This window comes from Pogoniulus pusillus, chromosome 14, assembly GCF_015220805.1.
Source record: "Pogoniulus pusillus isolate bPogPus1 chromosome 14, bPogPus1.pri, whole genome shotgun sequence".
In the NCBI taxonomy this organism is placed as follows: Eukaryota; Metazoa; Chordata; class Aves; order Piciformes; family Lybiidae; genus Pogoniulus; species Pogoniulus pusillus.
In genome coordinates, this window is record NC_087277.1 from 20144776 (window position 1) to 20171741 (window position 26966).

Genomic DNA, 26966 nt, shown 5'->3' on the forward strand with positions numbered 1-26966 from the left:
CAGGGGAGATGTCAGCACTGTGTCTGAAATCCCTGCTGGGAGGGCATGGCAAGAGGGGAGGCAGGCTGTGCCCACGAGTGCAGATGGACAGGCGTGGAGAGGGCTGCCAAGAGATGCCATTGTCTTGGCAGAGGAGGCAAGGCCTTGTCAGTGTGAGGGTGGCAGAGGCTGCAGTCCAGAGGGGTTGGAGAGAGTGGGTCTTTGGAGACACTGAAGGCATGGCTGGAGATGGTCACGGAGAGTCTGCTGGAGCCGGCCCTGAACTTTGAGCACTTTGAGCTGCAGGGGATGCCCAGAGATGGGCAGTGGGCTAAAGCTTGTGTTTGCTGTGATGGGCGTGGAGGGGTGCTGGGGAAGAGGTGGTGCAGAGCGCGGTGCCGTGGGGGGCTTGTGCCAGAGGTGTGGGCAGCAGTGCGTGGGGGTGTGCAGCGCTGGCTGTGGGCAGGGGAAGGGTTAGAGTGATGTTGTGGAGGCTCCGTGTGGCGCTGGCTGTTGCTGTTGCTGGCACCGTAGTAGCTAAGAGAGGTCTCGTGGCCCTTTGGGCAGGCAGCGCCTTGAGGCCAGAGTCTGTCCCGTGTGAGGCTGTGAGAGGCTCGGGAGAAGGAAGGCAGAGGAGGCGCCGAGGCTGTGCTGCAGGAGAAGTTTATTGAGGGCAAAGGCAGGAGCAGCAAGGGGAAGGGAGGGGGTGCGAGGGGCAAAGGCAGGGCCAGCATCAGGCCAGGTGCGCTTGTTGCAGGAGCTGTTGCAGGGTGTGAGTGGTGGCAGGGTGGTGGGCAGGGCCCTCAGCAGGTGTAGCATCCCCTGGCGGCGCCGCAGCCGTAGCCCCGGCCCCCGAAGCCGTAGCCGTAGCCGAAGCCGGAGCCGTAGCCGGAGGAGATGGGCAGTCCCTGGGCGCTGAGCTCGCTGCCCAGGGCAGCCCCTGAGGAGGATCCGACGGCGGTGCTCTGGGGGAAGGAGGTGAGGATGGGTCCCGGCAGGGTGACCAGCACGGGGGAAGGCTGGATGAAGACGCGGGAGTCCTGGCACTGCCTGACGCAGGGCTCGTTGCAGCTGTTGGCCAGCGGGGTGGGTCCGCAGGGGCGGCAGGCGTCGTAGCAGGCCATGGCTGTGGGGTGGAGGGTCCCTGGAAGGGAGAGAGCGAGAGAGAGAGGGCGTGGAGGGTGTGCGAGAGGGGCCTGCTGGGGCAGGAGAAGGAGGGCGAGGGGCTGGAGGCTGACCTGGTGGAGCGAGCAGAGCGCAGGGGAAGGCGTCAGGAGGCGGCTGTGAGGGCGAGAGGCGCTGGGCTGGCTTTATGCTGGCCGGGCTGGCAGCAGAGGCGAGGCCCGCCCAGCAGAGGTGGGGTGTCACCAGTGAGGTCACGGCGTGGCACTGGTGTGCTGTGGTTTGTGGGTGCCTTGTGGCCAGGGGGTCTCATTTCCTGGCAGCCCTCGATGTCTCCTCTGGACGCGTTGGTCGTGAAGAGAGAGGGAGTTGGGCATGAGCTGTAGCCTGGAGGCCGTCTTGGGCGCAGCAGTGACCAAAGGATGGAGCCCTCTGCTGTCAGAGCAGTAAGCAGTGAGGTCAGCAGCTGGGCCACCCTTGTCTTTCCGAGGACAGATTTTGAGCTTTTGATGAGCCTGGTAGGCAGAGTCCCTGTGGGGACAACCCTGAAGGAGAAAAGTGCCCATAAGACTGGACAGGCTTGCAGGAGGAACTGGTGGGGGCTCAAGGGCAAACTGTCCCCATATGCCCTAAGAGTAGCAGGGCAGCGTGCAGCAGGTGGCTGCCCAGCTCAGGCCCTGGTGGTGGGGGCTTCCTGCCAAGGGTTGGGCAATATGCATGAGCCCAGGTGAGCATTTGCAGGCTGTTTGCCAGGCGAGCAGTGCTGGATGGTGAGGAAGATGAAGGGAGGTGGAGGGAGTTTGGTGGGACCGGGTGTGGGCAGGAATGCTGATGGAGCTGGCTGGTGACCTTGGGAGGCCACTGTCCCTTAGCTTGGCATGGTCCTGGTGCCTTGATGTGGTTCCTGAGGAGACCTCATAGCCCTTGTGTCTCAAAGATGAGGCTTGAGGTTTCAGGGCCAAGTGGACGGTGAGCCTGACCTTGTTGTGAGGACACAGCATGGAATCGTTCTTGCGGGCAAGCACTGCCAACCCCAGAGGGACAAGAAGGTGGTGAGGAGTGCTTGGTGTGGCCTTAGGATGAGGAGACTGGCTTTGACCTGCCTTGGTGTCCTCCGTAGTGGAGGGACTCGTTGTGTGGCAGAGGATAAACCCAAGGCTGATGTTCAGCTGGAATTATGACAAAGCCTTGGATGCCGTCTCCATTGCATGGCCCTAGACAAGCCATGGTGTGTGGGTTGTGTGAGTGGCCTGTGAAGTGACTGCAGAGGAGCTGAAGGTCTGGGCCCAGAGGTTTGTGATGAGTGGCCCAAAGTGCGGTTGGAGAAGAGCTGCCAGCAGGCTGTGGGAGGTGAGGTGATCTGATTGTCTCTGCAGCGCTGGTGAGACCCCCACGTCCCAGGGGAGCGTTTCCAGCCACTTGGAGAAGCCCTGCCAAAGGGTTTAGCAACCAGAGGTTTGGATGTGACCTTGAAAAGGTGCCACGGGAGCAAGGTCCGGGAAGGGTCACTCTGCTACTGACTACAGCAAGGGCCATGGAGTTGGAGTTGGTTTGGGACGATTCCCCCAGAGACACAGCAGCAACTGGAGACGCTCCTGCTGAGTCACAAAGTTGCAAGGGGACCTCCTTGCTCTCTGAAGCCCTGGTGGAGCTCAGGTGCTGCTAGATCCACTCTTAGTCGTGGACCTGTGCAAGGGATGATTCCTGCTGGAGGGGATACAGAGGTTAAGGGAGCCCCTGCTCTCGAGTCAGGAGGTTCAGAATGGGCCCTCTTGCTTTGTAAACTTGTCAGGAGTCGTGGTGTGACTGGATCCGGCAGAGCCATGTGGAGTCTTGTGTGCAGCTGAGCTCTGCCCAGTGGCAGGAGGGCATGGAGTCAGTGGAGCAAGTGCAGTGCAGGACCACCGAGGCACTGAAGGGCCTGGAGTGTCCTTCCTGCGAGGAGAAGCTGAGAGAGCTGGGAGGCTTTTCAGGGCGGAGGAAAGGCCACGCAGGGGAGATGTCAGCACTGTGTCTGAAATCCCTGCTGGGAGGGCATGGCAAGAGGGGAGGCAGGCTGTGCCCACGAGTGCAGATGGACAGGCGTGGAGAGGGCTGCCAAGAGATGCCATTGTCTTGGCAGAGGAGGCAAGGCCTTGTCAGTGTGAGGGTGGCAGAGGCTGCAGTCCAGAGGGGTTGGAGAGAGTGGGTCTTTGGAGACACTGAAGGCATGGCTGGAGATGGTCACGGAGAGTCTGCTGGAGCCGGCCCTGAACTTTGAGCACTTTGAGCTGCAGGGGATGCCCAGAGATGGGCAGTGGGCTAAAGCTTGTGTTTGCTGTGATGGGCGTGGAGGGGTGCTGGGGAAGAGGTGGTGCAGAGCGCGGTGCCGTGGGGGGCTTGTGCCAGAGGTGTGGGCAGCAGTGCGTGGGGGTGTGCAGCGCTGGCTGTGGGCAGGGGAAGGGTTAGAGTGATGTTGTGGAGGCTCCGTGTGGCGCTGGCTGTTGCTGTTGCTGGCACCGTAGTAGCTAAGAGAGGTCTCGTGGCCCTTTGGGCAGGCAGCGCCTTGAGGCCAGAGTCTGTCCCGTGTGAGGCTGTGAGAGGCTCGGGAGAAGGAAGGCAGAGGAGGCGCCGAGGCTGTGCTGCAGGAGAAGTTTATTGAGGGCAAAGGCAGGAGCAGCAAGGGGAAGGGAGGGGGTGCGAGGGGCAAAGGCAGGGCCAGCATCAGGCCAGGTGCGCTTGTTGCAGGAGCTGTTGCAGGGTGTGAGTGGTGGCAGGGTGGTGGGCAGGGCCCTCAGCAGGTGTAGCATCCCCTGGCGGCGCCGCAGCCGTAGCCCCGGCCCCCGAAGCCGTAGCCGAAGCCGGAGCCGTAGCCGGAGGAGATGGGCAGTCCCTGGGCGCTGAGCTCGCTGCCCAGGGCAGCCCCTGAGGAGGATCCGACGGCGGTGCTCTGGGGGAAGGAGGTGAGGATGGGTCCCGGCAGGGTGACCAGCACGGGGGAAGGCTGGATGAAGACGCGGGAGTCCTGGCACTGCATGACGCAGGGCTCGTTGCAGCTGTTGGCCAGCGGGGTGGGTCCGCAGGGGCGGCAGGCGTCGTAGCAGGCCATGGCTGTGGGGTGGAGGGTCCCTGGAAGGGAGAGAGCGAGAGAGAGAGGGCGTGGAGGGTGTGCGAGAGGGGCCTGCTGGGGCAGGAGAAGGAGGGCGAGGGGCTGGAGGCTGACCTGGTGGAGCGAGCAGAGCGCAGGGGAAGGCGTCAGGAGGCGGCTGTGAGGGCGAGAGGCGCTGGGCTGGCTTTATGCTGGCCGGGCTGGCAGCAGAGGCGAGGCCCGCCCAGCAGAGGTGGGGTGTCACCAGTGAGGTCACGGCGTGGCACTGGTGTGCTGTGGTTTGTGGGTGCCTTGTGGCCAGGGGGTCTCATTTCCTGGCAGCCCTCGATGTCTCCTCTGGACGCGTTGGTCGTGAAGAGAGAGGGAGTTGGGCATGAGCTGTAGCCTGGAGGCCGTCTTGGGCGCAGCAGTGACCAAAGGATGGAGCCCTCTGCTGTCAGAGCAGTAAGCAGTGAGGTCAGCAGCTGGGCCACCCTTGTCTTTCCGAGGACAGATTTTGAGCTTTTGATGAGCCTGGTAGGCAGAGTCCCTGTGGGGACAACCCTGAAGGAGAAAAGTGCCCATAAGACTGGACAGGCTTGCAGGAGGAACTGGTGGGGGCTCAAGGGCAAACTGTCCCCATATAGCCCTTGTGTCTCAAAGATGAGGCTTGAGGTTTCAGGGCCAAGTGGACGGTGAGCCTGACCTTGTTGTGAGGACACAGCATGGAATCGTTCTTGCGGGCAAGCACTGCCAACCCCAGAGGGACAAGAAGGTGGTGAGGAGTGCTTGGTGTGGCCTTAGGATGAGGAGACTGGCTTTGACCTGCCTTGGTGTCCTCCGTAGTGGAGGGACTCGTTGTGTGGCAGAGGATAAACCCAAGGCTGATGTTCAGCTGGAATTATGACAAAGCCTTGGATGCCGTCTCCATTGCATGGCCCTAGACAAGCCATGGTGTGTGGGTTGTGTGAGTGGCCTGTGAAGTGACTGCAGAGGAGCTGAAGGTCTGGGCCCAGAGGTTTGTGATGAGTGGCCCAAAGTGCGGTTGGAGAAGAGCTGCCAGCAGGCTGTGGGAGGTGAGGTGATCTGATTGTCTCTGCAGCGCTGGTGAGACCCCCACGTCCCAGGGGAGCGTTTCCAGCCATGTAGTCCTGGCCCCAAATGACATAACCGCACAAGGTTGCTAAATCCCGACTATCATCCTCCTTGCTTGAACAGCTGCCTTGCACCTATTAGTAATTTCCAAGGAACCACCTCTCTGATATGAGGTCACAAAAATTGCTATTATCTTGGTTACCGGCCTGCCCAGTTTCGGCTCTCTGACGGTCTGTGGACCTGAAACTGGAACAAGCCTACAGTTATAAGTTCTGTATTCGTGGTGTTAAGGGTCATATTTTAGTGGTTGCCTTGGCACCGTGAGGATGCTTCTTCTAAATCCTGCTCAGCATCTAGCAATAATACCATTGGGTAGGTTGGAGGTTTTGAAAGCTTTTTCTGGTCTTGCCTTTAAGGTTCATGTCCATTTCTTCATGCCTCAGTAGCCTCTGTTTTATCCCAGAATATGTTAACACATTTTTACCCTTTGTTTCACAAGGAGACATGGGGAAATCTAACAGAGGTGGACCTGTCAAGGTTGCTGCTGCTGGTTTGTAAACCTGCCTTGATGGCAAGGTTCCTTCCCTTGATTAATTTCATAGCTTAGAAATATTAAAACGTAATAGTCTTTTGTTTCTATGGCAACAGAGGCAGTAGATATTCATGGGCTGGAGATGTTGGCATCTTGCTTTCATCACAAGACAAAGAAAATTGCTTTAAGGTTGTCAGAAAACAACACAGATAGATGAAGAGAAAGCTGTGCCTGTAATAGTTCAGCAAAGGACAATACCTGGTCCCAGAACTCAGGGCTGTTAGCTTCAGTGTGTTCCATCTTAGGAAGCTGGTGTTCTGGAACTGTTTTTCCTGCCTGGATAGGTGGCTGTGACTTACGGTCTTTGCATCTTTTATGAGAAGGTGCCCATCCTGGGTCTGAGGATACATTTCTGCTATTCTCCCCAGCACAGAATGATCAGATGAGTTGAGAGGGACCTTAAAGGTCATCCAGCTCAGCCCCTCTGCAGTCAGCAGTGACATCCCCATCTGGAACAGGTTTCTCAGAGCCCCAGACAAACTGACCTGGAATGATTCCAGTGATGGGACATCTACGCCCTCTTTGGACAACCTGGACCTGAGTCTCGCCACTCGCACAGAGAATTTCCTGGGTTTATCTCATCTAAATATATTTTTTAGTTTGAAATCATCACTGTTGGTCTTCTCACTGCACTCCCCGATCAAGTCCCTTTCCAATCTTTCTGTATCTCCCTTTAAATTGTAAATGGCCACCTGAAGGCCTCTCTGGACTCTTCTCCATACTCAACAACCCCAACTGTCTCAGCCAGCCCTTGAATCATGTCCATGTCCTCCTCTGGCCCAACTCTGACAAGTGCATGTCTCTCTTCTGCTGAGGACTCCAGAGATGGATGAAGTGCTCTAGGTGGGGTCTCAAGATGGGTAAGGGTGGTGTTGCAATTGCAATTACATAGGGACAGGTACTTGCAGTTACTTTCCCTGCACTCAGGAAAGCTGAAGCAAACACATCAGGACACCCATTGCTGGGGGGCTACAGAGCTGGGGGCTGGCATGAGACATCCAAGCCAGCAAGGAAGGGTGAGCAAGAGGATGGCAATTCTTGGGAGCAAGAGGGCTGCTGGCACAGCCTCCAGTCGGAGCAGGGACACAGTATCTGAAGGGGGCCTACAGAAATGCCAGGGAGGGACTTTTTAGGCTATCATGTAGTGACAGGACTGGGGAGAATGGAACAAAGCTGAATCTCCCCATGAGATTCAGACTGGACAAGAGGAGGAAGTTCTTCACCATGAGAGTTGTGAGAGCCTGGAATGGGCTTCCCAGGCACGTGATTGAGGCCCCATCCCTGGAGGGGTTTAAGGCCAGGCTGGATGAGGCTCTGGGCAGCCTGGTTTAGGGTAGGGTGTCCCTGCCCATGGCAAGGGGGTTCGAAGTTGATGATCCTTGTGGTCCCTTCCAACCCTGACTGATTCTATGATTCTATGATGTGGGTTTGACGTGACCATTGAAGGACATCGAGTGCAGTCAGCAGGGACATCAGCAACTAGAGGGGATTAGTTAGAGCCTCGAACAACCTGACCTGGAATGGTTCCAGGGATGCGGAATCTCCAACCCCCCCCATCTGCATTCATGCACGCGCAGCAATAAACCTTGTGTGCACACATGCAGGCGTAGATGACCGCAGAGAGGTGCAGACATGCACACAGAGAGGTGCAGACATGCACACAGATGTGGACTGCGCATATGCCTGTCCTGGCCGTCCACATGTGGGCTGGTAGCTGCAGTATGCCTGCAGATACAGGCAGTGCCCATGCACTCTCGCCCGTGTGCCGCACCTCACGCGCGTCCCTCACCGCCTTCTCCCCAACAAGCGTACAACACGCACGGTAAGCTCCGGTACGCATGTGTCCTGCCCCTCACGCACACCGCCTCTGCGCATGCGTGCGGTACTCTCCCCATGCTGCGCGTACCGTAGCGTTCGGTACGCATGCGTAACGCCTTACGCGCACCCGCTCGGTACGCGTGCCTCGCTTTCCCTATGCCGCTCGTACGTTAACCTCCCTGCGCAAACGTAAGGCGCCTGTCCAAGTCATTCACGCATGCGAGCCGTGCTGTGCTTACGCGAGCGTACGGAGCGCACGCACCTGCCGGCGCTCTGCACACGCAGCGCACGGGAAGCAGGGCGCACTGCTCCTGCGCTTGCACGCAGCGGCTGCGCACCGCCCGCTCCTTAGGCACGCGTGTTCATGCGCGCTGCACACCGCGGCTGAACTACCGCTCCCGTCAATCCAGTGAGGAGGGGGCGGGACTTGAGGCGGGGCCTAGTCAGGGAGGGGGCGTGTCCTTTTTCTAGCCCAGCCTCCTCTGCCGTTTCTTATTGGTTGAGGCATCTTCGTCGCCGGGTGACGGCGGGACGCGGTGCGCGCGCGGGGAGGGGCTCGCGGGGGGTGGGAGGGGGGGGGGGGCTGGGGGTGTGCGCGAGCGCCGGGCTCGAGTCAGCGGCGGGAGCGGCCGCGGGGTTCAAGCCGTGAGGCTGAGGGGGGGCGGAGGTGGTGATCTTGGATCGATTGATCGATTACCGAAAGCGGGGAGTGCAGCCGTGATCACCATGGGAGATCTAAGCGGGCTTGGGATCACCGCCTACGAGCGGTAGGACCGGCGGGAACATGGCGGAGAGGTAAGAACCGGCATCGCGGGGGGGTGGGAATTGAGGTTTCTGAGGGGGGACTGAGGCCTACAAGGGGCTGCCCCTCCAGTCCGAAGCAACCTAGACCGCCCTGAGCGGCCCTGGAGGGGGCCTTTGGCCCTCCGGCGGAGCTGGGGCGGGCAGTCTGAGCTCTTTTTCCTAATCCCTTTTTCTACTTCTCCTCCCCCACAGAGCTCTATAGGAATTACAGGGGTGCCCCCGCCTTTGGGGTGTTTATGACTCCCTACCGCTTGCCTTCAGGTGTATCCCTGCCCCTTTTCTTGAGGAGGAGGGCTGTTTTCCCTTTTTATTTTCTTCTGGATGTTTTGGGTTTTTTTGGGATGGGGGGGATGTCGGATTTTATTAGTGGGGGTGTCAACAGCGCCCTGGATTCTTATTGGGGTGTTTGTGGGGGTAGGTTTGGATCGGGACCCCACCCTGCGCTCTGGGTGGTTATAGGGGAGTGTGGGTATAACTCTCCCCAGCCTCTTTTTTGGTGCATGAGGAGGAGGTTGGGTGCAAGACGGAGATGGAGGGGAGGAGGGATCCCAAATCGAAGGGATCCCAACCCCACCCTGATTTTCAGGGGGATATTAGTAAAAGAGAGGGAGGCTGGATCCCACCGTGCTGCTTGTGGAGGGGCTGCATCCCACCTTATTCCTTCTGGAGGAGTTGTATCCCACCCTGCTCCCCTCCTTTTCTCTATGGAAGGGGTTTTGAAGGTGCTGGATCCCACTTTGCTCCTTATGGAAGAGGTTCTGGAGAGGCTGAATCCCACCCTCTTGCCTATAAAAGGCGTTTTGGAGGGGCTGGATGCCATCCTGTACCCTACGGAGCGACTAGATCCCCCCCCGTTCTCGTTATGGAACAGGTTCTGGAGGGGCTGGATTCCACCGTGCTCCCCTTGCAGGGGTGATGGAGGAGCTGTATCCTCCCCTGGTGCCCATGGAGCGAGTGGGCTGGATCCTGTCTTGTTCCCTATGGAGGAGAAGGTTCCCCTCCTGAGTCTTAGTGTGAGGGGGTGTTCTGAAGGGGACTGGATCTATCGGGGATATTTTGGAGAGGGCTGGATCCCATCCTCTGCCGTATGGATGCCGTAGGGAGGAGGTTTTCGGATCGGGATGGATCCCACCCGTCGGGAGGCAGGCATGGGAGGTGTTTGTAGGGAGGGGTAAGGTATGGCAGGGCGTATGGGGGGTGGGGGGATGGGGGTGTTCCAGCAAGGTGGTGCTGGGGTGGGTGTGGATGCAGAGATGCAGTGAGAAAGGGGTGCGGGCAGGGCTGGGAGGGGGCTGTAAGGGGGGAGGGGGCTGCTGCAGGATGCGCAGAGATTTGCGGGGAGGTTTAGTTGTTGAGTTGAGACGGTTTGTGCCGGCGAGGGGGTATTTTAGCTCACTTGTGCACTGGTTGGGGATTTTGGTGGTTTTTTCCATCCTTTCCCCGCCCCCCCCCCCCCCCCCCCCCCCCCCGCCTCTGCGCTGCTCCTGCCGCTTCTCCCCGGCTCTGCATTTTCCATCTACAAAAAAATCCTGCAGGATTTTGGGGTTCCAGCTGCAAAAGAAAATGCAGGATTTCTGAGAGGGGAATGGACGACATGCAAAATGTTTATTTCTTTATCCCCCCACTTCCTTGGCCGTCGTCAAGGTTTTTAATCAACCCTTGAGTGACCTCTACAGAGAAACCCGCAGCTGCTGTGCCTCTGGTTCCTCACCTGCCACAGGCAGCTGGGTGAGCTTCAGGGGTGAGGTGAGGTGGGTAGGACAGAAAAAAGAAGGTATTTTAGATTTGTAACCTCAAATGAATGAAGTGAAGAGCTCATGGGGAAGATTTCAGGTACTTGAAAGCAGCAGGTGGATTGGGTAGGGCTCTGGTGAGCAAAATGTGATGCTGTGCTTGGTGCCAGCAGGATGGTGGCCATGCTGCTGACCTCCGTGGATGGTGGGTTGATCTTCTCCATGGATGGAGGTTGATTTCCACCACGGGTGGTGGGTTGATCTCTGTCACGGATGGAGGTTTGGTCTTCTCCACGGGTGGTGGGTTGATCTCCTGCATGAAGCATCTGCCCTAGGTGGTATCTGCAGCTGAATGTTCGTCCAACCACATGATTCTTCAAAACAAGGTGGCTGAACCTTGCTACAAAGCTGTTTTCCTGCATCTGAAAGATGATTTGGGTGCTGTGAGGAAGGGAAGGGTGGAGGAACTGACACCCTCATAATTTGCCATCATCAGGCTGCTGCAAAACTGTCTCTCTGCTGACTCTGGAAGCATGATGGGAAGTGACAAAAGGTGGTGGTTGGTGCTTGGAAGTGTGGATTGCTCCATGATACCGGTTTGTGCTTGTGAGCTTCTGTTGATGAAGAAGTGCCTCTGGTAGCTCTGTTATCAAGAACTGCTCTTGGGGAAGGTCTAAGGGATAGAGTTAGAGCTGGATGCAAAACCTATCTGGGTGGCTGGGACCAAAGAGTGGTGGGGAATGGAGGTAGCTCCAGTTGGTCGTTGGTCACATGTGTTCTCCAGGACTCAGCACTGGCACCAGTTCTCTTTAATATATTCATCTTTGACTTAGATGAGGGAATTGAGGGTCCCTCAGTAAGTTTGTAGACGACACCAAATTGGGTGGGAGTGTTGAACTGCTTGAGTGTAGGAGGCTCTACAGAGGGAGTGATCAGTGGGCCAATGACAGCGGGATGAGGTTGAACAAGTCCAAGTGCTATGTCCTGCACATGGGTGACAGCAACCTCATGAAGACTCCAGGATTGGAGCAGCTGGAAACTGTCTGGTGGGAAAGGATCTTAGAGGTTGGTGGCAGTGAATGGAGATGAGCCAGTGTGTGCCCAGGTGGCCAAGAAGGCCACCAGCAGCCTGGCTTGGATCAGCAAAAGTGGCCTGCAAGACAACCTTGAGTCCTAAGTTCAGTTTTGGGCCCCTCACTCCAAGAAGGACATTGAGGGGCTGCAGCAGGTCCAGAGAAGGGCAACAAAGCTGGTGAAGGTTCTGGAGGACAGGTCTTGTGAGGAGCAGTTGGAGGGTCTGGGGTTATGGAGCCTGGAGAAAAGGAGGCTGAGGGGAGACCTTCTGGTTCTCTACTGCTCCCACCTGGTTTGAGACAGGTGGGGATTGGCCTCTTCTCCCAGGGAACAGGAGGAAATGGCCTCAGATTTCCCCAGGGCAGATTTAGGTTGTACATGAGCAACAATTTCTTCATGGAAAGAATTGTCTAGGCCTGGCCCAGGCTGCCCAGGGCAGTGGTGGAATCCTCATCCCTGAAGGGGTTCAATAGCTGTTTAGACATGGTGCTGAGGGATGTAGTTTGGTGGTGACCTGGCAGTGCTGGGTTTATGATTTGACTCTATGATCTTGGAGATCTTTGCCAACCTCAGCAATTCCCTGATTCTGTGATATTTCTTCCCTCTGCTTAAGATGGGTGAAGAGGAGAAGACTCAGGATGTCCAATTTCATTACCCTTCCTCCAAACATCTCCTACAGGGTTTTGTAGATCATTGCCCATCAGTAAATTCTTTTCTGCTTATGAGGAGCTGTCTTTCCAGCCTAAAATCTACCTCCAAGCTGGAATTTGAGTCTCTGATGGCAGCATCACCTCATTCCTCCAGTACCTGGGGTGGCTTTCAAGTCTAAATGACTCTTGAATCTTAATCCCAACCACTTGAGTTGGGAAAGAGAATTTCCATGCTCTTGCTCTTCCTTTGAGAAGAAAGGCAGATGTTGAGGCCCCTCCCTCTCTGAGAAAGTCCAAAGGAGCTGCTGACAGAGCACTTCCCACCCAAATCTATTTTTCCCCCTCTACAGATCAAGACAGACCAAGGTCTGGCATATCTGTGAGCCAGATGTCTTCAGCTAGCTCTCATCCAGAGGAGCTGGAGTTCAAAGGAGCTTTGAGGCATCAAGATTCCTCAGTAGCTTAAAAAGAGAGGAGGGACTAACTGTCTTCTGCTTCTGGTCTCATTAGTGTTGCTGAGAAGAAGGTGCCCAAGAAACTGTCACAGCTGATTTACCCTTCAGTTGGTTTAAGGAACCTCTAACTGCAATTCCATGTCTTAAATTAGGTCATTAACCATCCTAGTAAGAGAAGCAGAAATGCCTTTGTGTCCCGTCACCTGCAGCTCCCAGGGAGCAAGAGCGGAGATTCAGCCAGTTGGCCGAGAGCCCAGAAGAACCATCACAGATATTTGTAGCTTGCAGCTGAATCAAAGGTGGGTGAGGAGATGCAGGAGGACAGACCAAGTAGGGTAAATAAGGTTCCAACCATGTCTTTTGCCAGGAATATCTCACTGTTGGCCTTGTTGTAGGGGTGGTGGGAACAGGGAAGGTTCAGAGAATCACCAGTTGGGTTGGAAAAAAGACCTTTAAGATGATCAAGTCCAAGCTGGTAGGAGGAGAGCTCTGACATCTGGACTTCTAAAGGTTGGCCCAGTTGTTGTGTTTCACAAAGGCATTTCCTGATCTCCACGGCCATGAGTAGCTGCTTGGTGGATCTGTGAGGTTTCTCTTGCTGTTGGGAATCTTTTTTTGCAGGGGATGCACAGTTTTCATCTTGGGTTTTGGAATTGGTTCTGAAGGATGCCCATGATTTTCCTTGATTTTTGAGGTGATTTTTGCTGCTGCTGCTGTCTTGTTGCAACAGGAACCACTTTCTGCTCTGGTTACAACCACAAAGTGGCTTTTGTGGTTAGTCCTTGATGGTTGCTAATGTTGTTGATCTTAACAGTGAGGTTGGACATAGTCTAGAACAGGTTTGTTAAGATATGTTAATATATGCTAATGAACTTCGCAGCAGAAGAGCAATGAGCTGATAGAGGTTGTGTGGATGGGCTGATTTAAACCTTCTATTTCATTCTTCTTGACCTCTGTTGGGTGTTTTGGACCTGAGGTGGTGGGTTCCAACTACACGAATGGTGAGATGGCATCACCCTGAAGCAGGATTGAAGGGCCTGCTGATTGAGAGGACTACTGGGTTGGAGAAGCTGGTGCAGCTGCTGTTTTGGAGAATCTGGTGGTTTGATGATGTAATCAAATCACACCTCTTCTCTATCAATAATGAAAAAAATCCTGATGCATTTTATGGAAAATTAATGATTTTCTGGATGCTTCTGGAAAACTAGGGAGATAAGATCAATTTGTGCATGATCAGATGGCATCAGACCTCCTGGGCTTGTGCTGTCTCAAGGGCAGCAAGCGCAGTTCTGCTGATGGTCGCTCTGGTGCCTGTTTGTTTATGGAGCTGCTCCTCCAGCTTTTTAATGTTTACAAAACCTGGGAAAATCTGGGGCAATCCCAGCAGCCCATCTGTGAGAGCCTTCACGTTCTCACAAGCCTGACTCTATCTTTAGGGCTTTCAGCAGTTGGAAGCTGCCTCATTGCCTGGGGTTGTGATGTCTACAACTCATCTCTCCACTGGGACTTGGAGACTCTTAAACCACTCCTAAGAGGCCCACTGACTGGTTTGGGCTGGAAAAGACATTAAAGGTCATCTAGTCCAACCCCCATGAAGTGAGCAGGGATATCTTCAACTAGAGCAGGTTGCTCAGAGCAGCAGGTCCAACTTTACCTTGAATGGTTAGGTGAAGCCAGAGTTTTGCTCCTGGATTTGAAGGTGACCTATTTTGGCCATGGTGAAGTCCTTCAGCTTCATCAGTTCCTGCCACTATGTGGAAATTATCATCTGGGGAATTTGGTGAGACACTGGAACAGGCTTGTGGGACACTGGAATAGGTTGCCCTGGGAGGTTGTGGATGCCCCCTTCCTGGAAGTGTTCAAGGGCAAGTTGGACGAGGCCTTGAGAAACCTGGTCCAGTGGAAAGTGTCCCCACCATGACAAGAGCATTGGAACTAAATGATTTTTAAGGTCCCTTCCAATCCAAATCATTCTGTGATTCTATGAAGTGATTGTTGGCTTGGCATCTTGATCTGTAGAAATGTGTAGAATGTTGGTGTGGACAGCTTCACCCCCACAAAGTGATGAACTAGGTGCAGCTTCTTAAATCCCTCTTCCATCAGTGTCCTCTGATGGCTGTTTCTTCTTCAGTTCTACTGACCTCACCATTACTTCTCCTCTGGTTTCTCAATCTGCATTTAAGCTGGTGAAGATGAAGGTCCAGGGCAGGTTCTTCTGGATGAGTTTCTAGGTAAACTATAATCTGGAGGGGAGGCATCTTGTCTCATCAGTTGGTATCTTGATTGAAGACTGGTTTGGGCAAGACTCAAGTCCTCAGACCATTCTGGCAACCATATTAAGACCAAAGGCTTGCGGTTTGATGTTCCTTTTCTGAAAGATGAAGGTTTTAGCAGCTTGCTCATAGTAGATTAAGAAAAAACACCAAAGTCTCTACCCAGCAACCTTTAAGCAGAAATCCACAGCTCCAAACAAAACCATCAAACAGCCAAGAGGTCTTCAGGGACTGGGTTGATTTCAGGAGTCAAACTGGTGTAGAAACCAGCTGAAGGTTCCCCATGGAGAAGGTTGGGAGATCATTGGTTTAGCCTTGACTTGGAGCAGCTCTCCACATACAGCAGTGTTTTTATAGTGGTTTTATTGGGCAAGAACTTAATTTTGGCCACTGACGGAGATGACTACAAATGTTAGGGTGATCTTTTCCATCAAAAATTGGATTTATTGTTTAAAATAGTTTCTTATCCCTGTCTTCTGCAGCTCTTCCTTCCTGCTTTTTTGCTTCAGTGCTTATTTCCTTACATGCTCTAGATAACGCATTGATCCCAGACCTCTCCTCAGCTTCTTCTCAAAACCAAACATTTGCTGCTGGAATATTTATTATGCTCTCCCCATTTTCCGACAAATCTAAGCTGTTGTCAAGGTGCAAGTGAGGGATAAATGTCCTCCAGGTGCTGAGAGAAAGAAGTGGAGCATTCCCTTGATAGCATCTGCTTCACACTCTTGGAATTAGCTCTTGCTCCTTAAATTCCTCCCAGCAACACCACCACCACCACGCCAGGAAGCTGATTTTTTTCCCTTTATCACCACTTGGAAGAACCTTGAGGCCTTGAGCAACCTGGTCTAGTGGAAGGTGTCCCTGCCCATGGCAGGGCCTTGGAACTAAGTATCTTTTAAGGTCTCTTCCAACCCAGACCATTCCATGATTCTATGAATCTATAAACTGTGTTCTCCTGCTGCCTCTTTCCTCTAAGTTCTCATTCCTGTTTCTCTGACCTTAAGAGATCACAGCAAGAGGCTGGGGCCAGACTCTCTTCAGTAGTTCCAAGTGACAGTGGGCACAGAACCCAGGAGGTTCCATCAGTAGAAATCTTGGCTTGGAGGATTCAGAGCCCTGGAGCAGGCTGCCCAGAGAAGTTGTGTAGTCTCCTTCTTTGGAGAGATTCCAAACCCACCTGGGCATTGTGACCCTGCTTTAGCAGGTCCCTTACAACCCCCAGCATGCTGGGATGTCCTTATCATTGCTCACATTGCTCCTGCACTTCACAAGCATCTCCATAAGACCCACGTTCTGATGGACGCCAATTTTTAGGGAGCCAAATCCATTGCTCTGGCTTTTAGTGCTGTCCCAGCCGATGACCAGGTGATAGGGACACTCTGAAATGGCATAAAAACATTTTTATGATGTTGTTAAAGTATTTTTAAACAATAAATGAGAAGGAGATGGGAAGGGATTATTTGGTCTCAGCAGCTGTGATGTGCTGTAACCAATCAGTGACATTTCAAGAGCAGAAACTTTTCTTCCTGCAGTGAAAGACATGAAAGCTTCTGATGGTTGATTAATAGCTCATCAGAGCTGCAGCAAGTGAGGCCTGAAATAGATTGTCAGAGGGAGAAGGGTTTGCTTCTTGGATTTTATAGCTAGTGTGAGCCTGAAAGGGTTTTTCTTCCTGAACTGAACCTTGACTGGAAGTTCTGCTTCTGGCGTGCAGCAGAGCTTTTGGATTTCTGGTTGGTGGTTGGTGTTTGAAGCTGTTGGCTTTTAAAAAACATGGTTCAAATGTGAAGAAAAAGCCTCATGGAGGCAAAAATGGTGGAGCATTAATGATATCTGGGCTTGAAGGTGATGCAGAAGAAGGGTATCTGAGTGTTTGCAGGTGTCATGGCCACCAGTGACTTGGCCAGTCTTGGCTCTCAGAATCCCATACTGGTTTGGGTTGGAAAGGACCTTTAAAGGTCATCTAGTCCACCCCCCTCTCTGCAGTCATCAGGGACATCTGCTACTAGAGCAGGTTGCTCACAGCTCCAAACAACCTGACCTGGAATGGTTCCGGGGATGGGGCATCTCCAGCCTCTCTGGGAAACCTGGGCCAGAGTCTCAGCACCCTCACCATAAATTTCTTCCCTCTCTCCAGTCTGAATCTCCCTCCTTGAGTTTCAAACCATCACCCCTTGTCCTGTTAGAACAGACCCTGCTAAAAAATCTTTGCTCCAGCTTTTCCATAGTCAAGGAAGACCACCAGAAGGTCTCCCTGGAGCCTTTTCCAGGCTGAACATCTGCACCACAGTTCCCATTCTACAGCTGGGAAGAGAGGAGACCTGGGATCTCAGGTCTTGGGGCCATGACTTGGTTTGACCACACAGTATCCTTTTTCTTTACCACCCAGACCCCTATAAAGCTCTCTGAGCTGAAGTTAGGTGCCTCCCTGATGGTGTAGCCTCCACATGCCAGCTCCCTTTGTTCTTCTGTCTGATGCCCACGGTGGCTGGGCTGCCTCTTCCCAAGGTGGTGACATTTCTCTGTCTGCCTCATTGCAATTTTATTGATCTTCCATCTTCATACTCTGCTTGAATCTAAATGACTTTCACAGGCAACGTGTATGGAAACTCAAGCTCTTCACCATGCAGAAATGGTCCTGACTCTGCCAACTAAACCTGTAGTTGTAATATTTTCATTGATCTTCCCGTAGAGCATCTTGCAAGGCTGAGAGGACTTCTCACACAGTTCATAGATTCATAGAATGGTTTGAGTTAGAAGCGACCTTGAAGATCATCTAGTTCCAAATCCCTTGCAATGGGCAGGGATACCTTGCATTAGACCAGGTTGCTCAGAGCTTCATCTAAGATCATCAAGTTATAATTGAATTATTTGGGTTGGGAAAGATCTTTAAGATCATCAAGCACAACCATTGACCCAGCACTGCCAGGTCACCACCAAACCATGTCTCTCAGCACCACATCTCTACAGCTTTTACTCCCCCCAGGGATGGGGACTCTGCCAGTCATCTGGGCAGCCTGGGACAGGCCTTGACAACCCTTTTGGGTATCTTCAAAGAATCTTAGAATCCTAGGTTGGAAGTTACCTCAAGGATCACTTGGTCCAACTTTTCCTAGCACAAGCATGGTATAGAGAAGATGGCCCAGCACCATGTCGAGTTGAATCTCAGAAGTGTCCAATGTTGGAGACTCCTCCACGTCCCTGGGAGGATCATTCCAGTGAATGATTGTCCTTGCTGTGAAAAATTGTCTTCTTGTGTCCAACTGGAATGTCCCCAGGAGTAACTTGTACCCATCACCCCTAATCTTTTCCATATGACTCCTTGTCAAAAGGGAGCCTCTATCTTCATTGTAACCACCCTTTAAATCCTGAAACATGGTGATGAAGTTTACCTTGAGCCACCTTTTCTTCAGGCTGAACAAACCCAGCCTTTCCTCATATGGCACCTTCCCAGTCCTTGGATCACCTTGGCAGGACTTCTCTGGACCCTTTTCCAACCTGCCTACATTTTCTTTGTGTGCTTTCTACCTTATCCACATCTCTGGACTAGATCTTCACCTTGTTCACATCTCTGCACCCTCTCCACATTGTCCACAACTTCTTTTTTCTTTTTTTTTATGGTAGTCTTTCTTCCTTTTGTCATACTGGGATTGGTTTTGGTGTCCAGCTGCCAAGTTACTCATGTTGAGGGACGCAGCTGAGGCTGACCAAGCCTACAGGCAAGGCTTTGTGGGGGACAGGGATGTATCATCAGGTTTAGTGGTCATTAAGCTGTCTCCTAGGTCCTTTCTGAGTCCTGAAGTTGCCTTTTGGATACTGTTCTGCTTCATAAGCTTCTTTGCTGCCTTTAATCTAAGATGGACATCTGTGAATCTCCATCTCCTCAAAGACAGAGAGAAGGAGGCCCTGTAGAGCCTTCTCCACGTGCCACTGTGGTGACTGAGGCTTTAGAAAGTCATTATAGAACAAACCCACAAATGCCTCTTGCTCTGGCAGTGTGGTTGGGAACATCTGGATAGAGTTAGGGAGTGAAAAAGAGAACACACCAGGCAGAAGAGTCACTCTTTGAAGCAGAAGGCTTGAGGGATTTTTGTGCAGGCATCTCCAGACAGATCAGTGGGCTTGTGGTGAGGCTTAGCTTTTGGGTGAAAGGAGTATGGAGAAGAAAAACCTGAAGTTTTTTTTCTGCCACTTTCTCCAAAAGTGGTGGGATTTGGGTGAATGGAGAATAAATAAGGTTGGTTGTTGAGGCTGCTGGACTTCCATTCCATGTCACTTAACCAAGTGTGACCTGTGCTGCTTGCTCCTTGGGGTTTTGTTGGAGTTGATGTCTTGTTTCAGCCTTTGGTGGAGTTAATTCCACGTGGAAAAGGAAGCAAGTTGACTCTTCATGGTCTCCAGCAGCCCACATTGCTGTGGGTATTACAGAAAAATAGCCACGTGGAGAGAGCAAGAGGTTCCTCAAGTAGCTATCTTGGGCTTCTGGTGGTCATCTGTCAAGGACATACAAAGTGCTGGCAGCTGAACACCAAAAGGAGCCATTCCCAGAGCATTTCTTGTCAAGGTAGGGAGGAGACTGAGGGCTAAGTGATTTGAAACCCTTTGCTTAGAAGAGAAGGCTCTGGGGAGACCTTCTTGTGGCCTTTCAGGACTTCAAGGACCTGATCAGAAAAACAAGGACAGACTGTTTAGGACAAGGGTGATGGAACTAAAAGAGGGAATTCAGACTGGAGAGTAGGGAGAAATTTTACAGAATCTCAAGGTGGAAGGGCTTTCGAGGATCATCTGCTCCAACCTTCTCTGGCAAATCCGTAGTCTAGATAAGGTTACTCAGCACCCTGATCAGATGAAAAGGGTCATGAGACCCTGGCCCAGGTTGCCCAAAGAGTCAGTAGATGACTTATCCCTGGAACAATTCCAGGTCAGGTCGTTTGGAGCTCTGAGCAACCTGCTGTATTTGCAGATGTCCCTGATGATGGCAGGAGGGTTGGACTATGTGACATGGTTTTAGTGGTGATCTGGCAGTACTGGGTTATGGTTGGACTCGATGATCTTAAAGCTCTCTTCCAACCCAACAATTCCATGACTCTATGCTACAAGCTCATTTCAAAGCTAGGTAGATTCAGCTTAAGGGTTGTTCCTCCCTGTTCTAGGTCTCATCACTAGGACTTGAATTCAGTTCTTCAGTTCCCTTCTTTGTTCCCTGTCACAGAAATGAAAGACACAAAATTGGCAAAATAGGGCAAACAGAGGCTGGAGCAGTGGGATTTCAAATGCCACTGGCATGAACAGATGTCCTGGGGTTGGTTTCATCCTGGAAGAACGTGTGAGCTTGGAAAAGGGATCTACAGAGGCTACTGTGGAAGACAAATATGCACAACAAAGCAATTAAAGGTTATCAGTGAGTCATCTATCTTCTTCCACCCACACAGCTGTGATCCAAAACTTCGTTTCTCTCCATAATGCATTTCAGACCACCCTGCATGGTTGAAATCATGGAGTCATAGATTCGTTTTGGTTGGAAATTACTTTAAGATCATCAAGTCCATCCTTTAATCTAGCACTGCCAGGTTATCACCAAACCATGTACCCTGACACCACATCTCCATGGCTTTAAAACCCTTCCAGAGATGGAAACTCCACCACTGCCATGGGCAACTCAGGCCAGGCCTGGAAAACCCTCAGTGGCAAGAAATTGTTCTTCATGTCCAATCTAAACCTCCCCTGGTGCAACTCGAGGTCATTTCTCTTGTCCTGTCATTTATGCCTTGGAGAAGACACCAATGCCCACCTGACTCCAACCTCCTCTCAGGGAGTTGTAGATAGCCAGAAGATCTCCCATCAGCTGCCTTCTCTCCAGGATGGACAACGTAAGTTCCCTCAGCTGCTTCTCTCAAGACCTGTTCTCCAGATTCTTTACCAGCTCTATTTCTCTTCTTTGGACTCTCATTTAACCCCTGGGGTTACCTTGTAATTTCCATACCTCACCTCAGGGTGGACCTTTGGCTTTGGTCATCTTGAGGATGTGGCATGGAAATGAAGAATATCTGAGGTCTGTTCTAGGAGACTGACATAAAACAACTTTGTCTGTTGAGGGATGCTTCTGAGATGTCATGTCTATGTTTGGGCTCAGGTGTGATATCAGGAGGGACAGGAGCTGAGATTGGATGGTTGACACTAAGCTGGAGCAAGGGTTTGCTAGCCTGGTACGTTATCTCCTGACAGCAGACCTTGTCTTCATCTTCTGTGTTTCTGGGAGATGGGTGTGTAACAATCATAGCTCTGAGTCCATGACTTTATGGAGCTGCAAGGGGTTTTATGAGGGGTGGTGGAGCTTTTGAGGACAGGATGGTGTTTGGTGATTCTGTTGTTCTCATAACCAAGCTCTTAGAGTGATGAATTATGGCTTGGGTTGGAAGGGACCTTTAAAGGTCTTCCCATCCACCCCTACTGCAGTCAGCAGGCACATCTTCAACTGGATCAGATCCTGGCTGTGTTTGGAGCCCATGAACATAAATTTATCTTTGAGGTGAATATCTCCTAAGGGTTTAAATATCGGGATCTTAAATACTGCCAACTATCCTGGAGCTACCCGTTCCCTGAGTGATGTTCTCCTTCTGCAGTCTGCTGAACCATAATTGTCATCTTCTGGGAGTAGATTCTTGGAGGATCTTTACCCTGGAGCTATGCAAAGGCTGCTTATCTCCTGTTTGTTCAAGGCAGCCTTTGTGGGAGGCAGAGGCATGCCTCCCTCCAGGAAGCAGGAGAAGACCTTCCCTTACTCATTGGCTCTAATATAGAATCCCAGCATGTTGGTGTTGAAAGGGACCTCCGGAGGTTATCCACTCTAAATCTCCTGCTAAGGCAGAGTCCCCCGCAGTAGGTTGCCCAGGATCGAAGTGTCTTGGTGGGTTTGGACTCTTTCCAAAGGAGACTCCACAGTCTCTCTGGGCAACCTGCTGCAGGACTCCAGCACCTTCAAAGTGAAAAAGTTTCTCCTCTTGTTCATATAGAACCTCCTGGGCTCAAATTTGTGCCTGTTGCCCCTTATCCTGTCACTGGGCACCACTGAGAAGAGCTCAGCCTCATCCTCTTGTCTGTCCCCCACCCTTCAGCTCTGCTGACCATTAAGCAGATCCCCTCAGGCTGCTCTTCTCTAGGCTCAACAGCCCCAGGGCTCTCAGCCTTTCCTCCTCACAGAGATACTTCAGGACTCTCAGCAACTTTATAGCCTCCTTCCACTAGTTACCTGTCTCTCCTGAACTGGAAAGCCCAGAACTGGACCCAGGACTCCAGCCGCAGCCTCCCTTGGGCAGAGTGTAGAGGGGGAGAAGAACCTTCCTCAACCATCTGGCCGCACTCTTCTTCATGCACCCCAGGACACTATTGGCTGTGAGGATACATTGCTGGCTCTTGGTGACCTTGTTTTCCACCATCACACCCAGTTCCTTCTCCTTGGAGCTGCTTTCCAGCAGGTCACTCCATACCTGTACTGGTGCAGGAAGTTGTTCCTCCCCAGCTGCAGGACTCTACACTTGACCTGGTTGCCCTTCCTGAGGTTGCCCTCTGTCATCTGTCGAACTTGTCCAGGTCTCACTGACGGCCTGATGGGATGTCAGCCACTCCTCCCAGCTTGGTATCATCACCACACTGGCTAAGAGTCCACTTCATCCAGGTCGTTGATGAAGATACTGAACTAATTGGATGTAGTATGGACTCAAATTAGCAGCTGTTGTTTTGTTATGGACAAGATAACTTGGTCCATAGCATTCAGAAGTCACCGTCACTGCAGGGAGATTGGACCAAATGACCTTTAAGGTCCCTTCCAACCCAAACCATTCTGTGTTTACAAGAAGTTAAGACTCATGAAATTTCAGACCTATTTTGCCTTGAGCAGCACCCTTGTTGAGTTTTCTTCCCAGTTCAAGGTGATTCTGTTTTCTGTCTAATAAAAGAAAAAAAAAATCCTTAGACCAGAAACAGAAAGATACAAATGTCCAAGGGGCCTTCAAAACCCCGTGGAGGTCTGTCAAAGAAAAGCAAGTGGAAGAGAAGAAAGGAATGAGCCATAAATGACTGAAGCCCAATATAAATACTGTGATACTGTGATAAAGAGTAAGAACCAGGGACAAGGTGGTGTCTCAGGAGCAAGGTGATGTCTCACGAAGACAGGATTGATTGTCAAAGTAGACATGGGGGTGAAAACCATCATAGTCATGGTGTTAATAGAGGAGGACATCAACTAGGGGAGAAGAGAAATGGATGTGAAGGAGGGAGAGGATGCTCCAGGCAATGCATTGGAGTTGCGTGCGGTGAGAGGAGTGTGGAAGCTCTTTGACAGTGATGAGGAATGAAGTGGAGAGCAGGCTTAGGAGACATAGTGAAGTTCCAAGTGGTTGAGATGAGGCCTTGAACAACCTGCTCTAGTGGAAGGTGTCCTTGCTCATGGCAGGGGGCTGGAATTAGATGACTGGAAAAGTCCATTCCAATAGAGCCTTGAGAACCTCCAGGGCAAGGGCCTCCATGACCTCCCTGGGCAACCTGTTCCAGGACGCTTTCACACTTGCCTCTAGTGCATGAAGGAGACTGTGGCCAGTCCTGCAGCTAGAGAGGAACCTCTTGCGCCAGTATAGCTGAGAGGTGACCTGCTGGAAAGCAGCTCCAAGGAGAAGGACCTGGGAGTGCTGGTGAGGAACAAGTTCACCATGAGCCAGCAATGAGCCTTTGTGGCCAACGTCAGTGATCTCCTGGGGTGCATTAAGAAGAGTGTGGCCAGCAGGTTGAGGGAGCTTCTCCTCTACTCTGCTCTAGTGAGACCACATCTGGAGTCCTGTGTCCACTTCTGGGCTCCCCAGTTCAAGACAGACAGGTGACTACTGGACAGAGTCCAGTGGAGGCTCTGAGGATGCTGAGACACCTGGAGCCATTGAACCTGGAGAAGAGGCTGAGAGGGGATCTTCTCAGTGCTCAGCAAGAGCTGAAGGGCTGTGGGCAAGAGGCTGGGGCCTGACTCTTGTCAGTGGTGCCCAGTGACAGGATGAAGGGCAATGGGCACAAAGGAACTGAGGAGGTTCCATCAGGAGAAACCTCTTGGCTTAGGGGAGTTCAGAGCCCTGGAGCAAGCTGCTCTCCTCTGGAGAGCTTCCTAGGCAGCCTCCAATGGATGCCCTTCCTTTAGCAGGGGGAGTTGGACTGGATGATCTCCAGAGGTCCCCTCCAACTCTCACCATGCTGGGAGTGTGGGACTCTCTGGCTACCATGCTGGGTGCTTTTGCCATTCATCAGCCTGAGCAGCAATTAATGGTAAAGGTGCTCAAGTTAAACCCCTTAATGTTCTTCCTGTTCTCTCATCTTCCATCAGTTTTAGCTACCCTGGAGACCATGTGATTGTGGCTTTCAAACCCATGGGTCACTGATTTTCAGATTGACAGGCAGGCTTCCTTCCAGCTCTGCTGTTGCTTTGAACAATTGGTGTCTGGAAAAGGCTGAAGTGAGCAGAGTGGACTTGTTGGGTGAAGCAGTCACTCATACTGAATGTGGTGAAGCTCAGAGCTGTGTCAAAGGCACCTTCAATGCATGGCCAACATCCTGGGTGCTTCCTGCTGCTCCTTCAGGATTTGTATCCCAGCCAGCTGGATTAGTGTATTCTCAGGACTGGAGATCCCACGTTCAGCTGAGGTCAGACTGACAGGGTATCTGTCTTTTGGCAGAACTCTTCTGCTTGCTTGGCATGCTACTACACCTGGAGGGACATGGATGTGTTGGAGCAGGTCCAGAGGAGGCCACAATAATGATTCAAGGGCTGGAAGCCTCCTGCTGTGAGGACAGGCTGAGAGAGTTGAGATTGTTCAACTTGGAGAAGAGAAGGCTCCCGGGAGGCCTTCTGGTGGGCTTTCAGTAGTTAAAGTGGGGGGGCTAAAGCTGGAGGCGGACTTTTATCAGGTCCTAGTGTGACAGGACAATGGGTGATAGCTTAAGATCAAGAATAGAAAGAGATTTTCTACAGTGAGGGTGCTGAAACCCTGGCCCAGGTTGTCCAGAGAGGTGGGAGGTGGCCCATCCCTGGAACCATTCCAGGTCAGGTTGTTTGGGGCTCTGAGCAACCTGCTCTAGCTGCAGCTGTCCCTACTCACTGTATGGGTGTTGGTCTAGATGATGTTTAAAGTCCCTTCCAACCCAAACTGTTTGATAATTCTGTTTGTCTGCAGTATCATGGACTGGTTTGGATTGGAAGGACCCATAAAGCTCATCTAGTCCACCCTTCCTGCAGTCAGCAGGGACATCTGCAACTTGGCAGGTTGCTCAGAGCCCCAAACAACCTGACCTGGAGTGGTCACTGTCTCACCACCATTCAGCATAAAAGATGTCTTCCTTAGATGCAGTCTAGTTAATTTGGATATTTTTCTAAGTGATCCCTTCTTTGATGGCTTGCACATTGGATAAACCTTGTTTCAAACAGCTCAGAACCAAACCCATGGCCTTTATGTAGCCAGCATCAAGCTGACTGAAGACCTTCTCCATAGACAGAGATAAACTGTCTTCACTTAATTGGAGAACATGCAGCACACCTCAGGTTGTGGAAGTCATGATGGTTTCTTATGGTAAACATTCTGCTGAACTATGCAAGAGGTCTATGCAAAGAGCACTTTGATATTGCCAGTTGAGCATCGTTTGAAACCTTCTACCATGCAGGACAGGCAAAGCAAGTTCTGAGGACAACAACGACAACGTCTCGTTGATGTCTAAATACCACCTGTCATCCCCCAAGCTCCAGAAGAGCTTGTGGTGAGGTGGTTTATCCTGAAAGACAACCAACAGCCAAAGTTGCCTTCAAGTCTGAGTGATGATTTGACTAACTCTGCTCTGCTGGAGGGTATCTAACCAGCGAGCAAATTGCAGGGTTGGCTGATCCTGCAGACTAGACCTTATCTTGCTGGTGATGTTGAAGGGACCTGTTTGTCATCGTAGAGTGAGCTCCCCGAGTGATTTCTCAGTGGGTTGTTGTGTTTTAGGGTAGAATTAGTGGATTAAAGGCTTTGCCATGAGGCTGAGGCACACGAGAGCTGCTGCTTTAAGTCTGTCCTCTCCAAAGCTGCAGCACCACGCGTAGGCTTCTCTGGCAGCAACGTGCCGCCGCTTCTGTTGAACCGCCAGAAGCTCGTCGGGCTTGAGTTGCCTCACTCAAGAGCTTTTCCCCATGACTCAACCTCCACATAGTAGCATGCAGCATGAATCACCCATAATCACCTTCAAACCAGCTGCTTCTGCCCAAATTCTGGTGTCACCCTGAAAAATGTTACAGTTTTGTGTCCTTTTAACCTGCTTACCTCCTTCTGGCTTTTCAAAGGGATCCCTTCCTTCCGTCTGCTCTGTTTTTCCTTGGCTGTCTCCATCCCAAGGATTACACAGAGAGAAGATGAATTTTTTTTGCTCTCCCACAGGGACAGGAGGTTGATTTGCTCCTGGAAATCATCACTGAGATAATCAAACCTTGCAGGTTCTTTGTTCCAGGCAGAGCTATTCTTGGAAGAAGAGGCTGCTGTCAATCGCTGAGGAGATTGACAAAGGACTGGGAAGGTTTGAATAAAAAAGAGAGTGGGTTCAAAAGAAGGATTTGGTAGCTTGTAAGTCACACACATGGAATTGTTTGGGTTGGAAAAGACCTCTAAGAGCACCAAGTCCAACCATTGACCTAAGACCACCATGGCCATTAAACCACTTCCTTAGATGTCATTGTTCACAGCTTCATGGAAAGTGAGACTTGGATCGTTTGTTGGTGCTATGCAGGTGCAGAATCATTTAAGTTGGAAGAGACCCTTAAGATCATGGAGTCTAACAATTAACCCAGCCCTGCCAGGTCACTACTAACCTATGTCCCTCAGCACCACATCTAAACAGCTTTGAAACCCCTCCAGAGATGGGACTTCATACTGATATTGACAGCCTGGGCTAGGCTTTGACAACCTTTTCCATGAAGAAATCGTTCCTCATGTCCAACCTAAATCTCCTCTAGAGCAGCTTAAGGCTGTTTCCTTTTGTGCTATCACCTATTCTTTGAGAAGAGAGACCAATCCCAGCCTGGCTCCAGCCTCCTTTCAGAGAGCTCTACATCCCCTGTTCCTTCATCCCCTTCTCTTGTTCTCTGGACTCTTCACTAGCTTTGTTACCCTTCTCTGGATGCACTCCAGCACTTCAGTGTCCTTCTTGGAGTGAGGACCCCAAACTGAACCCAGGATTCAATGTGTGCCCTCACCAGTGCCCAGTTCAGGGGTACAATCCCTGCCCTGGTCCTGCTGACCATTCT

At 51.9% G+C, this 26966-nt stretch overlaps 3 protein-coding genes and 1 long non-coding RNA gene across 5 annotated transcripts in view; 2 read left to right on the forward strand and 2 right to left on the reverse strand.

The window, feature by feature from the left end:
- Positions 1 to 566: 566 nt before the first annotated feature.
- On the reverse strand, positions 567 to 1399 carry LOC135181078 (feather beta keratin-like). Its single transcript, XM_064153970.1, has 2 exons — positions 1218 to 1399; positions 567 to 1123 (listed from the first exon to the last, which is right to left on the reverse strand). The coding sequence occupies exon 2, from the start codon at positions 1101 to 1103 to the stop codon at positions 783 to 785; it is 321 nt and encodes a 106-aa protein (XP_064010040.1). The 5' UTR covers positions 1104 to 1123; positions 1218 to 1399; the 3' UTR covers positions 567 to 782.
- A 2259-nt stretch (positions 1400 to 3658) lies between these two features.
- LOC135181079 (feather beta keratin-like) lies at positions 3659 to 4485 on the reverse strand. The gene is made up of 2 exons (XM_064153972.1): positions 4304 to 4485; positions 3659 to 4209 (listed from the first exon to the last, which is right to left on the reverse strand). Exon 2 carries the CDS (start codon positions 4187 to 4189, stop codon positions 3875 to 3877), a length of 315 nt encoding a protein of 104 aa, XP_064010042.1. The 5' UTR covers positions 4190 to 4209; positions 4304 to 4485; the 3' UTR covers positions 3659 to 3874.
- LOC135181080 (uncharacterized) lies at positions 3960 to 6464 on the forward strand. The gene is made up of 2 exons (XR_010304703.1): positions 3960 to 4043; positions 6229 to 6464. It is a non-coding gene; the product is annotated as an uncharacterized LOC135181080 (long non-coding RNA).
- Positions 6465 to 8250: 1786 nt separating this feature from the next.
- ARHGAP39 (Rho GTPase activating protein 39) overlaps positions 8251 to 26966 on the forward strand; it is a 106362-nt gene continuing 87646 nt past the window's right edge. For both annotated transcript variants that reach the window (XM_064154448.1, XM_064154449.1), the window contains exon 1: positions 8251 to 8468. In XM_064154448.1, the coding sequence (XP_064010518.1) occupies positions 8458 to 8468 (11 nt within the window). In that variant the 5' untranslated portion in view covers positions 8251 to 8457. The remainder of the gene's footprint in view (positions 8469 to 26966) is intronic.